This window comes from Lipophrys pholis, assembly GCF_963383615.2.
Source record: "Lipophrys pholis genome assembly, chromosome: 3".
NCBI classification, from domain to species: Eukaryota; Metazoa; Chordata; class Actinopteri; order Blenniiformes; family Blenniidae; genus Lipophrys; species Lipophrys pholis.
Genome location: NC_137627.1, coordinates 24,093,357 through 24,108,655, shown reverse-complemented (window position 1 = coordinate 24,108,655; position 15,299 = coordinate 24,093,357). Strand labels below are relative to the sequence as shown.

Genomic DNA, 15,299 nt, shown 5'->3' with positions numbered 1-15,299 from the left:
TGCAGGAGCAGCGTTTACACCATCTATACAGAGACCGAGTGCGAGCGTTTCCTAAAAAGGGTTGTTTTGGCGTGTTTACATGACGATAGAGTCGGAGCGTTTTTTTAAAAAGTTCCACCTTGGATGTTCAATGTCCCCAGTCACTGCTGTCGTGTAAACAGACTCACAAATCGCAATGAACGTTTAGCGTTTTCACTTGAAATTGTTGAGCATACCGGTGGGATAGAAGACGGCTGTCTCTGAGGGCGGCTTCACACTCTTCCAATGATCTACAGGTTACCGTTATAACATCTGTTATTCAGCAGTTCAGACACACAAGTATAAGACTGTGACAAGTAAACAAGGTTGTAAACAACGCAGATGGAAACAAAGTGAAGCTGGCTGTTTGGTGTCACGGCGGTTTTCTCCTCAGAAACGCATCGCCTGTATTTTCGCCTTGAAAGGGAAAAACTGAAAAAGGGAACATTTGTAACGCCGCAGCAAGCTGCCTACAGAGACTGTTAACGGGACATTTCCTGGGACGTGTGCATCCTTCATTCTGCTCCTGAGAAATCTGTGAGCTTTGTGGGAATGAGTTCTGCACTTTGCTCAGCTTTTCAATGGACTCCAGGTCAGAACTGACGGCTCACTCTTTGTAACTCATAGTTACATTGGGTCGTGGGAGTAAGAAAGTCATCATGTTTGAACACTGTAATTAAAAATGTTTATTAAATATAGAAGCCATGTATCTAATATATCTTTGTATGACACATGCTCAGTCACAGTTGGCCTCGTAGTAGTGAACCTGACATTCTCTGGCTCTCACAATCATCAAAGTTCAGCTCCACCTTCTCAAACCAGACAGAAGGTGAGAAGGTGAACCAGTCCGGAGAGAATTACCCCCAAAACACCGACAAGAGTTTTGAAAACATTTGGAAGTATTAAGCTGAGGCCATTTAATGTAGTCTGAAAGTCTCTTTCACTTTACTGCAGTTTCTCTGAAGCATCCTGTGGTTTGGTCACCTTCATTGTCAATCTGAAAGCGGGATGTCAAACACTGGACCGTTTAATGCAAAGCGTGCAAATGAGGAAGAAGAGAATGCAGGAAGGTATTTCTAATTAGCTCATGCTGGATTGTGCCTCTTTTCTTTTGTTTGTTTAGAAGTTAGAAAACAGAACGTATCAATGACATTCAGAACTGAACAGCTGATTGAAGCAACAATGTCTGGGATTCTTCGACTCCTATATGGATGGAAGGTGAAGATGTTTATGGACCATAAACCTGCTGCCTCACTGTTCTCCTCATGTTCTCACCTATCAAACATTTTAAAGGAAATGGAACCTCTTTTTTTAACGGACCCTTCCTGAAACAGTGTTCTCGCGTGCAAACATTTGGAATTCAAGCTGCTTTTATGAAGAAGTTAAGTCAGACATACCCCTGCTCTCGTCCCAGAGAGTGCAAGCAGAAAGCATCTCTCTCTCTCTCCAAGTCTGGATCTGTTTGAGGCCTTCATCATGAACTGTCAGAGTTTCACGGGATGACTCGGCCTCAGCAGAAATGAAGATTCATCACAACAGCTGGGAAATTCATTTCGGCCCATTTCTGCCCAATATTCACATTTCTTGTCGCGCTTCCTGACAAATCATCATCATCGCCATCATCACCTTGTACTCTGGCCTGTCTGCTCTAAAGTGGAGCCTTTCGCTCTCATGCAGACAGAATAATTACATGAATTAGCAGGCGAACAGGTGTTGCTCTTAAAATATTCAGTCATTGTATGCAAAACAACTAGTGGAAGGATGGAGGGTGACGCACAGAGTTATGGAGGAGTGATCTAAAGGGACTGTAAATCCACTCCCAGTCATCTCCTTTATGGCCCTTCTGTTTCGGAAGGCCTGCAGATTCCCGCATGAATAAAGTCTATTTCAGTGATTTCTTTGTCAGGAAATCAAAGTCTTTGGTTTGACCCCTTTTGGAATGACACAGTTCATTATTCTGTTAATCAAGAGACACTCTCAGAACTTTAGGACAGTTTATTATTATTGAAATGTGTTGGAGGGGGTCACTGACACCCAGGAAGTCTTTACACTTTGAAGAATAATGTTGGAGATAAAGTTCTATTGAGGCAGATTAATATCTGTGAAGCTGTGAGATATTTCAGAAAAGAACAAAAAAAGAAATCACTTTTTGACCTCTTCAGAAACAAAAAAGGTTTCAAACAAACTTCAAACAGAAGTACTTTTACAGTCTTGGAGTATCCAGGTAAACTTAGGCAACTGCTCCAGTGATTTCTGTTGATAATTCTGGGCCCATTGTAGCATTTGGCCCAGAGGAGGACTCAGGACAAAAGACAGCATCGGTCAAAATCACTAAACATCCATCTGACTTAGAGTTGCAGTGCAGCCGATCCCACCTGACGGGTCATCAGTCCATCACTCACTCACATTGACACCTACAAGACACGTAGAGGCACCAACTAACCCCAAACACAGGTTTTGGACTGTGGGAGAAACCAGAGTGCCTGGTTCCTCCACTGAGACGTGGCAGTGACCAAGGCTGCCATGAAAACTGCTTCAACTCCACTGGGAATGAACAGGGTTCACTTTTGGTCCGGTGAGAGATTTGAACCAAACAAATGGATGGTGGATGAAATGTTGCGTTTAGCTCAGAGGAGGAATGAAGATGTCAGACACCACTGTAGGTGGAACAGGAGCTCGTCTGAACTCAACAACCAAAACACCTAATGACCCAAAATGGCAAAGTCCTCAAGAGCTCATTAGATAATTACTGAGACAGTGAAAAGCAGGACTGTGCAGAACATTCAACACAAGAAACACAAACCAACAACCAGAACACACAGAAAACACCCAATATAAACCACAGCCACCAGGTGAAGACAATCACACACTCAGGCTCGGGTGAAAGACATCAGGACAGCAATCAGAGGCGAGGAGGGAGAGTCAGGAGCCTGAGGCCACGTTTACACGTACCCGGGTATTTGTAAAAACTGTGATATTTCTCTGCATTTGGACCTCGCATTTACACATAAGCACAGCGATGACTCACCACAAATGATGATTCCTGAAAACTCCGGCCACAGTGGAGATCTGGATAAACTCCGTGTCTCCGGTTGCATCTAAAGATATTTATGTCACAATTCGTGACGTGTTGCTTTTTTCAAGGATTTGGATTGGCTATCATGGCTGCCCCCTACAGGTTTGGCATGCTCATAGCAGCTCTGAACCAGGTGTATATGCGGGTCCATGTAAATGAAGATTTTTCTTTTAAAGGTAGAGGGGGAAATATCAATTTTTATATAAAGCCCAGGTATGTGTAAATGTGGCCTGAAACTGGAGACTGAGTCAGAATCTCAACAAGAACACAAGACTGACACAATTACATGTTTCCAAAGAATCTATTAAAAGCATTTCCATCCTCCTCCATGTTATCTCTGGTCTTGTCTTGAAAAATAGACTCAATAGACAAACTGCCTTGTATCTTTACTCTTTACACTATTTGACACTTTGATTTATTTTTGTATTTTTGTAACCTTATAACCTATATGTAACCTTGCTTCAGTGTGGAACAGGAGCTAAACATTTCTCGCTACATTATACTGTGTATAATTGTTTGTTATAAAGGACTTGGCTATTTATTAATATTTGGTTTTTTTTATTAATTCATTTCAGACATGATATTCTAATTCTAACATGTGTCCAATCATATATACTCCATCTACACACACACATATATTTACAAATCCATAACCCTTTAACCATAATATAATTGAAGTAAAATTTTATGAAAATATATTTTGAAAAAATAGATAATCTATATTTGAGTATGCACACATATACATACATACCTCCTATATCCAATTAACATGCCTGAAAAACGTTGGGAAAAGGTCAAACTTACTTAATCCTACCCCTTCTCTAATATTCATATATTATAATTATCTTTATGTAGTAAAATTATATAGTTTTATATATGTAAATATATACAGTAACAATGTCATCTAATATCAGAGACATAACATATACACCATTAAGGCCCCATTCAGACAACAGTGACTCTAGTCAAAACACAGTTTTTGCATTTTCGTCGGAAAAGTTTCTCTTTTACACGACAACGTTCTGAAAACAATGTCCATTTCCACGGAAACGGCAGAAACCCTGAAACCGATGTGGTTAGCATGTTGGGCCACTGGTGGGCGCTGTTGTTTTTGTAATGTAATCCAAGTTGGATTGTTGTTACGGTTGTCATGTAAACGGCGACCCAAAATGTTACGAAGGTTTAGCATTTTCACTTGAAACAGTTCTTGCACAGTTGTGGCCTGAAACTCACTGAAACTTTCAATGTAAAGTGTGACTGAAGTACTTTTCTTAAAGACACTTTAAGCAGAGCTAAGACTTTAACTGTGTGGCAGGCCCACACAAGGAGAGAAGCTATACGAGTCACTATTCTCCTTTCTTCACCTTAACATTAGAAATCAGAGTCTCAAATGAATCTGTGACATTTAATAAATCACTTAGAGTGCCGTGTTCCTGGGTGTTGACCTCGTTCAGACTGAAAAGCAGCCGTCCAGACAGCCGCGGGCTTATCGGCTCTGCCTCGCAAACAGCTGACTGTCGCTCTTTTCTCCGCTCTTGTGTAGTTCTGGACTTGGAATAACTGTATAATGGCCACTCGTTTATCACACCATGGGCTTTTCTTAAGAACTGAAGGGCGAGAGAACATTTCCACCTCGTCGGGACACTGATAGTCGGCGTTACTGGGCTGCAGCTGATATGCACAATGTGTTGGAGGAATGAGCTCAATGACGCCGACGCCTGCCGTGTAATAGGAGACATTAAAGGCTTTTCAGGCGTAATTGGGTTTCCGAGGTTAGACTGAATGAGCCCACTGACAAAAAAAAGTGTGTTGCTCCTGAGTTGTCCCTCATAAATCACCGGATTCACAATGTCTTCCCTTTTTCTTTTGGTTGTCTCTCCCCCTCAATCAGGCTTTTCTTTGTCCTTCTTTCCCTGTCTGTGTCTCATCTTGATTTCAAACTGTGTCTCTCACAGCTATTTTATCAGGAACACCAAACTCAGACACACACTTCAGGAACTCCAACCTCCACGAAGGTCACAGTGATCGGTTCTACCGAGGTCTTGGAGGATCTGGAGGAGTATTGATTCAGTTTTATGGTCTGTGACTTCAGACACTGAGGGCTGTTTCTGTTATTTCGTGCCCGCGATTCATATCACTTAACGAGGACGACACCGCATTCACACACACACACACACACGCTCACATGCACACACACACGCACACGAATCACACAAACTGGCCTCATGCTGAGGTCACTGATGGTCATCTGAGCCTTGATAACATCAACATCTAACCTGTGTGTGTGTGTGTGTGTGTGTGTGTGTGTGTGTGTGTGTGTGTGTGTGTGTGTGTGTGTGTGTGTGTGTGTGTGTGTGTGTGTGTGTGTGTGTGTGTGTGTGTGTGTGTGTGTGTGTGTGTGTCTGTGTGTCTGTGTCTGTGTGTGTGTGTGTGTGTGTGTGTGTGTTGTTTTCTTCCATCACTGCCATTGTCCTTTGATGTCCTGATAATTTTGTTCATCCTGGTGAGCACAGTGGTGCAGTGGTTAGTGCCCCGGCCTCGCAGCCCGACGGTTCAAAGGTTCAAGTTTGGGTTGAGTTTTTGGGTTTGTCGTTGTGGAGACTACATGTTGTTCTTGCATGTGCATGGGTTGAACCCCAGCTGGTCCAGGCTGGTCTACACGAGTTGGCTTCTGTTTCTCAGGCACCGCCTCTTGACTTTCTCTCAACCAATTCCTGCAAAGCAGCAACTTCCAGTGAATCAATGATTTGGACAGGACAGATTGATTGACAGGAGGAATGAGCCCATTGTGGCCTTAACCAGACTCTCCTTCTGTTTATATAGACTCGATGGTGTTTTCATGATTTAGCCAGATACACCATGCTATGGTGGAGCCTTGGTTCAGGACTGTTTGTAACAGAGGAGACTCACTATTTCTGCATGTGGGATGAAATGAGCAATTCATATGAGCATCAGTGGCTGTATTATTTTATATATTTTTTTGTTTCTAATCGAGATCCATTGTTTGGGGGCTGGTGCTGGAATTGTGTCGACTGCTGAGCAGTTTCATTGTATTCCGTTCAGTTAATGCCAAGTTACGACCTCAGAGTTTGGTAGCGATTCATGTTTTGCTTTCCAAACGAGTTTTGTTTCCCTCCTGGTATTCCAGTGTCTTCTCACTGTCCAACAGCATCATTTTGATGTTAATTTGGGTTTATAATACTTAATGGATCCCTTTGAGGAAATTATTTTTTCTTATATTTAACCCATCCAATAATACAGCTTTGTTAACCTCGAGATATGCCTAAAATTCAAACTTAAATTGGATAATGGATGGATGGATGGATCATGGATGGACGGAAGGAAGATGGACAGGCAAACTAACAGAAGGATGATGGATGGATGGACAATTGAACAGACTGAAGGATTATGGATAGACAGACAGATGGACGGACAGACGGATGGACGGATGTACAGACAGCTGGTTATCCATCTGTCTGTATTTGCAGCATGAACTCCTCTCACTGTGTTTTTAAGCCTGAATGATCAATAGCACTACATTTGCTCCTATTTCATCTATGACAGCCTCAAACTGCACAGGTTGTATCTATAAGTGCTTTACCGGTGCTTTAAGAAGAGAATACACTGTACAACTCTGGACAGTTAAATCAGCATTATAGACGTCTATGTGTTCCCCTTTCCAAGTGAAAGGATGTTTAATTGAATAATGTTTTTTTAAGAGAACTTCCTGAAACTACAAAAAGAGAAACAAGCTAAATCCAAATGTAAAAGCTCTCAGTTGCCACATCCTGTTCGCAGCAGCTGCATATTTACAATCAGATTTCCATTTTCAGCCCCTTTCTCTCATTCCACCCTGTCTGTTTAGTTTTTTTTCTGAAATTTATTTAAACTTGAATGTGCCCCTTGTATAACTGGGTCCCTTCACGTCGAGAAAGTCTCAGAGGGATGCTCGAAAAGAGGCCAAAAGTTTTAAAACAAGACAAAAAAAAAAAGCTTGAGAAGGTTTTTTTGTTTTATCCTGAACTTTGAAGGAGAGAAAGGATGAATAAGTGAAGATTGAAAGTTTCACAAAGAGATGGTAAGAAGGGAACAAAATCCAGTAAAAAGAAAGTGAAGCAGACAGATAAAGAACAAAGAGCTGAGCAGATAAAAAAAAAAAAAACTCTGAAAGCAGTGCAATCTCTGTGAGAATTAAAAGATAGAGTACAACAGAGTGGAAACAGAAATCCAAAGCATCCTTTTCTGATACACACGGCGATGTGCCTGAAAGGAAATCACTTCCTCCTCACTTTGACAGATTCCAGGTTTTTAGCGGTTTGGAATAAAATGTTCCTTCGACCTCAGAGTGGAAAGAGTGAATATCCAGCATCGGCCACCAGTAGGGCTGCATCAGCTTCAGCACAACAACGTTTAGGTTGTTATCGATCTTCCAGCATCTTTAAGGGCCCGTGGAATAAAACCAGCAGGTTTGTAACTCCTGGTGATTTCTCTGTGGCTGCATGATGATATGTGTCTGTCTGTCTGTCTGTCTGTCTGTCTGTCTGTCTGTCCTGTGCCAGACTGGTGACCGGTCCAGGATGTAAACCTGAATTGGATGAAGTGCCATAAAAGATAAATCAATAAGAGATTTTCGCAGCTCAATTCATGGTAACTGCACATTGTGATGAATTTGCAGGATCTTCATATTCAGTCAAAGTGTGCCAACTAATCCCTATTCCTAAATGTTCATAGCTTACTGATTTTGGAAAAGCATTTGCGGGAAGAACCTGCAGCAAAACCTTTTAATTTCCCAAACATGAACCCTCCCATTTGAACAATGAAATCCAACGAAGCGCCATCAACAACCTCAGAAGACCAATTATGAGAGTTAACGCTGACACATACAACTGTGTCTACAGGACCCGTGGTTCAGTTTACAAATGTTTCAAAAATAAAATGCGTTGTTTATGTTTCAGAAAAGTTTCACTTTACGCGGCAACATTTTCACGGTAACAGCAGAAACGCTGAAAACAATGTAGTTTGGCCACACGTTGGCGCTATTGGCTGTTTTTAGAATGAAATCAGAGATCAATGGGCTCTAAACATTAAGACGGGGAGTACACAGACATTCTGGTGGACAGATGACCAAGTTGGATGTATTGCGCTGACTGTCTCTGCTGCTGCGCACTCGCACGAAGACCGTAGTCAATACTAGTTCTGCACATGCTTAGTAGCTGGACAGTCAGAACAATGTTTCATCTGTGGTGTCATGGCTCCCAGTCGTTATTCTCCTGGACTTGGTAGTTTTATTTTAACAGTCACCGTAATAACAACCCAACTTGGTCGTCTGTCCACTAGAATGTCCTCCCATTGTTAATTTGATATCGTTTTCAAAACGGTTCCATGTAACTGTTGTTTTAAACATTGTTGTTATTTCCCATCTACTGAGCATGTGCAGAACAACAGTTTAGTACGGCCGTGGTGCGCAGTAACAGTGTAGAAAAGCGGCCAGTTTCAAAGCATGTGGCTGCCCCTGGCCTCTCGAACAAAGTGGATGAATTCGACTTGTGCATCTTCTGTTTATTAAATCGGCACCGTGAAACTCACTCTGCTGACCAAGGGTGCTATTAAACTGTGCGGCAGCGTCAAGGAGTTTCGCGCTGTTCCAGGAATGAAGCTCAAAATGACAACACAGGAGCGCGTCACTTAAATACTTCCTGACACAGCACAACTTCCAGTCGGAAACAAATGTTCCGCAACAAAGAAACATCCCAAAAAATAAATAAATAATAATGGTAATTAACTGAAAGGGGAGCCAGTTACAAAGCAGACGGAGTCGAAGCATTTTCCAAAAGTTGCATTTTCAGTGGCTCCGAGCACAGTTGTCGTGGAAACGGACACTCGAAATGCTACGAAAGAAGGCAGAAACTCTTCACCTCTGAGCCTGGCTCTGTTTTTTCTTGCTTTCCGCCGTCTCCTGGTTTTCTCAGGAAGAGTGCCTCAAGACAACTGTGTTGTATTTGGAGATATAGAAATAAAATTGAATTGGATTGAGAATTCTCTTCAGCTGTAAGAGAACATAGAAAAACTTGAATCTGACTAAAATCACCATAAAAGAACAAAAACAACATGGCAGAAAATGGTCTCACTGGTCTGATTGGAACGTATCTATAGCTGATCACTCACATTGTGATGAGAATCCTAAATGAAACCGAGCTCAAGCTTTATTTCATAATTTTCAAAGGGTTTCATCCCTGCTCCCGTCTGGTTCGAGTCATACGGTAGGTAATCTCCTTGGAGCACTGTGATTATATGAGGTTAAAAAAAAAATCACATTATTTCCCAGGTGACTGGGAATTTCTGACAGTTCCTGCATTTTTCTCCAAAAAAAAAAAATTTTTACTATATTGTTTTGAGAAAATAGGCCCCAGAATCGATGCTTTTCGAGGGAAATGATCAGAGATGCTGGATCCTGGAGGGGCTTCACAAACTCCACAGGTTTCTGCTGATTACATTTATCTTTCAGTTTTTATTGCACCTTGGAAATTGGTGTCACACCAGTGTGTTTTTGTTCAGTTTCTACCTGGTAATTGTGAGCACAGCAGTACTGGCTGTGGCTCGGGTTTGGATTGATTCATGCTGGGGTGCAGTTTTAAATGCTTCGCTGAATACAGGAATGTAGAAACAACAGGATGACACTTTGGCTTTGTGAGGGGTGTTGTGGCCATGTGTTCTTACACACTATCTATTTATCCATCACCTGCATCATATGCCTCATTTCCACCACACAAAAAGTGCAGGGATGGAACGGAGCGGTACGGAGCAGTCATCATACCCAGAGCCAAATCTGGACCTGATGAATCCTCTGTTGTTGTTGCTGTTGTTGTTTACATACTCTGCTTTGCACTAGTTGTTTAGTTAACTTTTGTTTCTGCAGCTTCAACTTCCGGCCGGCGCACTGTAGCTCCATGTGTGCACACACCAGCATGTTCCAGAACTCCGACGTCGAAGAACCTGAGCCCTGGAACCGGCCAGTGTGTGTGGACACGTGGCGGCCCGCACAATGGCGCATCGGCCAGCGACGCGATGCAACGCGACGCGATGAGGGGACCCGGTCGTGCACCGGAGCTGCTTTGAGCTGGCCGACGGACGTCCACAGCTGCCTCTGAGCTCCGATCACAGTTTAGCTACCCCTGTAGCATCTGCGCCTGAGTCCCGGTCTCAGTCCCTACCTCGCTTCTGCTCTTTCAGGACCAACATGAAAGTTGCACCGCAAACCCCCCAAAAATACAACCAGTGTGCAAAGCTGAATATGTTAACAACAGAGGATTTGTACAGCCGACATATTAAAATATTCAGAGCGTGTAGTAAATCACTGACCAATCAGCAGACGGCTCCTCAAACTCAGACCCGTTCTGTTGTCCTGAGTACCCCAACGGAAGAGCAACGGAAAAGCGTTGACCTTTGGAGCGGTTATTTCCGTACCATCAACAATTCTTGCCGTGGAAACCCGAACCGGACCTGGAGCGCCGGCACCTGGAGCTAAGTCCCATTTTGGCCAACCCTTGGCCCAGCTGGCTCCTTAGGGCTGGCTGCAACTGGCTGGCTCGTTGGGCTGCTGCCTGGTGCTCCTGATTCGCTCCTCGGGTCGTTGGGTGCCTCTGGCTCTCTGGAGTTTGGGGGTTGTGGGCGCTGGTGGGTGTTGGGCGGCTGCCCCCCTTGCCTGGCTTCTCCTGGGTGGGCGTCATGGGCCTCCGGGGTGGCGGCCGCTGTGCCTCCAGCTCTCCAGGTTTGCGGCCGTTCTCTGCGGTCCTTCAGGTGTCTGGACGTCGTGTCCTCTGGATCTGTTGCCCGGGGTGGTGATGGTCTGGGGAGCTCCGCCATGCCTGGATCAGATCTCAGGACTCTTTTGGTAGCCCCACCTGCATGAGTGAAAAACACTCCGACTCTTGACCCACAGACGTGCAGAATCCCCCAGGACTCACTGGGTATAGTTAAAACACAGGTTATTGGAATCTGTCACCTTGGTGGAGATCTAGACCACTGGTGCCATTGTAGACCGAACACTTAGTAATCCACCCCCCAACACACACACACACGCACACACACACACACACACACACACACACACACACACACACACACACACACACACACACACACACACACACACACACAGAGGTGTGACACTACCCTCCATGGTCCAGGGTAAGTAATGATACAATGCGACCATTCACCTTCAGGTAGGGCTGGCAATAGTCAGGGAAATGCACAAAACAACAAAACTGAAAAAAACACCTGTGATGATCATTGGTTCTCCGAGGGCTTGGCGAGATGGAAATGTGAAACTGAGGTGTTTTCTAAAGAAGAGAGGAAAAAAAAGATATACAATACAACTAGAAAACTGCTGCTACATGGGTTAGAAACATTCAGAAGGCTTTACAGTGGTGTGTTTTGGAGCCACTTTGACCTTTCAGCGAATTGAAAGCTGTAAAGAGCAGAGCTTTTGAGGGCGTGGCTGAGTGAGGAGTAATCTGTGGTTGCATCACATGAAGCTTCGATCGTTATTCTCTCCTCTTCACCAGCAGGAAAAACATGGAGCCCAAATAAGGCAGAAGAAACGAGCTGCATTCACCTGATCAAAAAAGGCCATATCCATGTTAAATTATGTGGGACAGTACTGTACAACTCTCCACTGGTCAATTCTTCCTTAAAACGTCCTGAATGTGACCCTGAAAAGACATTCCAACCACGGAGCAGCTCAGCTGTGTCCACCTTTTGTTTTACTCTTCAACGACGGCTGCACCAAAGCAAGAAGGACCAGTGGAGTCGAGGTGATTGATGCATTAGTGAAGCAGCATCAGTTATTGTGCTCCGAAGTAATGGAAACACAGATGTGATTGCATCACTCAACATTTCTCTGCCTGCTGGCATCTGTTCTGCAGCTCCGCTCATAAAACTGAGACAATCCATTTCTCTGAATTATTTACATCCTATCAGATGGCTCCGTTTGCTCTGTTACCGGGCGGAGTTAGTGCAATGAACAGCAATTTATTCAGTTTTTATATCCAGGTACCACAACGTGCTTTCGGGCTATTTTTCCTTTATTGTCTTTGGAACATGATTCCTTTAAATCTGTATTAAAACAATATCATTGTCTTCTCCATAATGATGCATCTGGCGCTCTGTGTGTGTGTGTGTGTGTGTGTGTGTGTGTGTGTGTGTGTGTGTGTGTGTGTGTGTGTGTGTGTGTGTGTGTGTGTGTGTGTGTGTGTGTGTGTGTGTGTGTGTGTGTGTGTGTGTGTGTGTGTGTGTGTAGGGGAGTTAATATCTGCCTCTACACTTTGTGTGTGTTAAAGGTGTGCATGCATTTTACTGCATCACCTCTAAAAATACACATAACACATTCATCCAACTTTTCATAACTTTAAAATAACAACAAGGAACTCCCAGCAGAGTTTACCTCAGGAGGCCTCCCAACACCTGTCAATGTGTGATATCATGCAAGTCATAGAGAGATAACACGGTATAAAGGTTGGGGTCTTCATGGTTTGACTTGAGGGTTGAACAGATTTTAAAAGCTGATGAAACTCAATTGTTTCTGAGTTTGTTTACTGACCTCATATAAAGCTTGAGCTGCTCAGAGCAGATTGATTCATCACTTCACTGACGATGTAGTTAGTTTGCCAGGCCACTGGAGGGCGCAGTTTTCGTAATGAAACCACACAGACATGTGTACAGAGGACAATGCACTATAAACGTGAAGGAAATCAAGAGAACCCGACATTCGTATGGACTGATGACGAATCAGATGCTATCAGGGGAGAGTCTCAACTATTAAACTACTGGTATGGACGATAAAACTAGAATTCGGACAGCGAGTCATACCACTACGGGTCTGCCATGTTTGTTTACAAGCGGAAGGAAGGAACTATTTTCAACACAAGGGGAGGGGGGAGAGGTGCACATGCACAGTAAAAGTGCTCCACAGCCTTCAGCAGTCTCTGCAGGAGGGAATCACGACTGTGAAAGCATCTTTCCACCTTGGGAGCCGGTATAAAAACTTTACAGTACAGTACACATTTGTATTCGTTGCCGTATAAACGGGGCCTTAGATTCCGTTTATACGGCAACATTTCAAGTTGAAAACACATTGTTGTGTTTTCCTTTCAGAAATGTTTCACGTTTACAAGACGATGACTGTTTCCACAGAGACGGCAGAAATACTGAAAGTGAAATAGTTTCCAAGTTGGACCACTAGTTGGTGCTGTTGGTTGTTTTTGTAATGAAACCACACACATGCAGCAGAGAACAATGAGCTCTAAACATTAACAATGGGAGAACGCTTACATTCTCGTGGACAGACGACCAAGTTGGATTGTTATTACAGTGACTGTCAAAGTAAAACTACCAAGTCCAGGAGAATATGGACTGGGAGTTATGACACCACGGAGGAAACATAGTTCTTGTTGTCCAGCTACTGAGCATGTGCAGGACTACTGGTTACAATAGGCACGGCTCCTCTGCACTTGGTCGTTTTCGCGCGGTTCGACTGAAAAGTTGTGGATGGTACGGAAAGAACCTGCGACCGCCGGCTACGATTTTCCGCTACCCCTCCGTTGAGGTTCAGGGCACCGAGGAACGGGTCTGTGAGGAGGAGCTACAACGCAGCCGTCTGCTGATTGGTAGTGACGATCGTCACTCTCGACTTGGCCGCAATATTTAATTATTTCATCGACCGTAAACCCTCCTGTTGTTGTTTACATACGCCGCTTTGTGCTCACTGGTTGAATTGTTACCGGGTTTGTTGACACAACATGGCGTCTCTTAACGAGATCCAGACGCTCCTCTCAGGAACAGGAGGAGGAGATTCAGCAGGAGCTGGACGCTTCTGTTTACAATGAGAAAGTTTAACCTGAGTCACAGAGAACGACTCGGACGGCCGCCGGCTGCTTCCGTGTTCTTCGCTGGACGTGTCTCCGAGTCGTTCACAACCCCGCCTACATTTTTACCGTACGTTCTGTGGTGGGAACGGGCGGCAGAGTTGGTCCTGGGTGTGCTTTGCCGTATCTTAACCTCCCGCTCCGCCCCGCTCCGCAACGTACTGTGCGGTGGAACAGCGGCTTTATGACTGTGATGCGTAAGCACAGGAGAAGCATTTTTGAAAAGCAACATTTTACCTTGTTTTCACGGAGATGGAGACGGAATGTTTTCAAAAAGCAGCATTTTCAGTGGCTCCCAGTACCGTTGTTGTGTAAATAGACAACCAAACTGCTATGAAAGTTTTTCAATTCTACTAGAAAACATTGTCATGTAAACAGAGTCTTAGTGTCCCAACATGAAGACTTTGTTGTTTTAAGCATTTCTGCCATTTCTGGATATTGTTTTCAAAATGTTGCTGTGTAAGCTTGAAGCTTGTCTTGAAACCAAAACAAAAAAATCAACAATTTTCTCTTGAAACGTTGCCGTGTAAACAGAGCCGTAGAGGATTGAAAGTTTTGGACTGAGAGTGCTTAAAAGTACTTTTTGTGTTCAGTGTCTTGGTCTATGATGAGATGAGGGATCGAACATGCAAAATGTCCAAGGAATTACAACTCACTGTACAAACTTCACACAGGATACCCATCCACCCTCATCCTCTCCCAATCCCACACTCAACAGGGATTACATAAACCTGCGCTGCTTCAATTCAAATTAAACGCCTTTTTCATTGGATAGCGGTCACTTGAATGGAGCCACATAAATAATGACGTAAAAGTGTGAATTGGAGCATGTGTGACTGTGGCGGGGCACGACTCCGAGCCGTCAGGACCCCGGATTGGATAAAGCCACGTATAACATGGACAGATAAAGACACATTTCTCTTTTACTTTCTTTCTTTCTTCCACAGAAAGTTCAGGATTGAGAGTGAGACGGATTAGGGTTATGCAGAAATCCCAGTAGAAGCCGTTCTGTAAGGTATTTCACCGAATACGGCTGGAGGGTGACAACCACCGACTAGAAGAAAAAATATTGCAGCTGTCGTTTGAGGATTCGGTGCAGACGGTCCGGGGGGACGGATGTCTCTGCCTCAGAGCCCATTCTGTCACTGGACCACCACGACGTGATGAGTCCGTCCACCTGGAGACGGAGCTTCCACTCGTCCTACCTGGTCGATTATTTCTACAGCCTAATAAGGAAATGGTGCAGTTGGTTAGAAAATAGCCCGTGGGCTGTTTTCATGTGT

The 15,299-nt window shown here is 44.0% G+C and overlaps 1 protein-coding gene across 1 annotated transcript in view; it reads right to left on the bottom strand.

Moving 5' to 3' along the window:
* LOC308107444 (tripartite motif-containing protein 16-like) overlaps nucleotides 1-10,957 on the bottom strand; it is a gene marked incomplete at both ends in the record, with an annotated part of 47,589 nt that extends 36,632 nt beyond the window's left edge. The window contains one exon of the mRNA XM_080459762.1: nucleotides 10,637-10,957. Coding sequence (XP_080315888.1) covers nucleotides 10,637-10,957 — 321 coding nt within the window. The remainder of the gene's footprint in view (nucleotides 1-10,636) is intronic.
* Nucleotides 10,958-15,299: the final 4,342 nt, after the last annotated feature.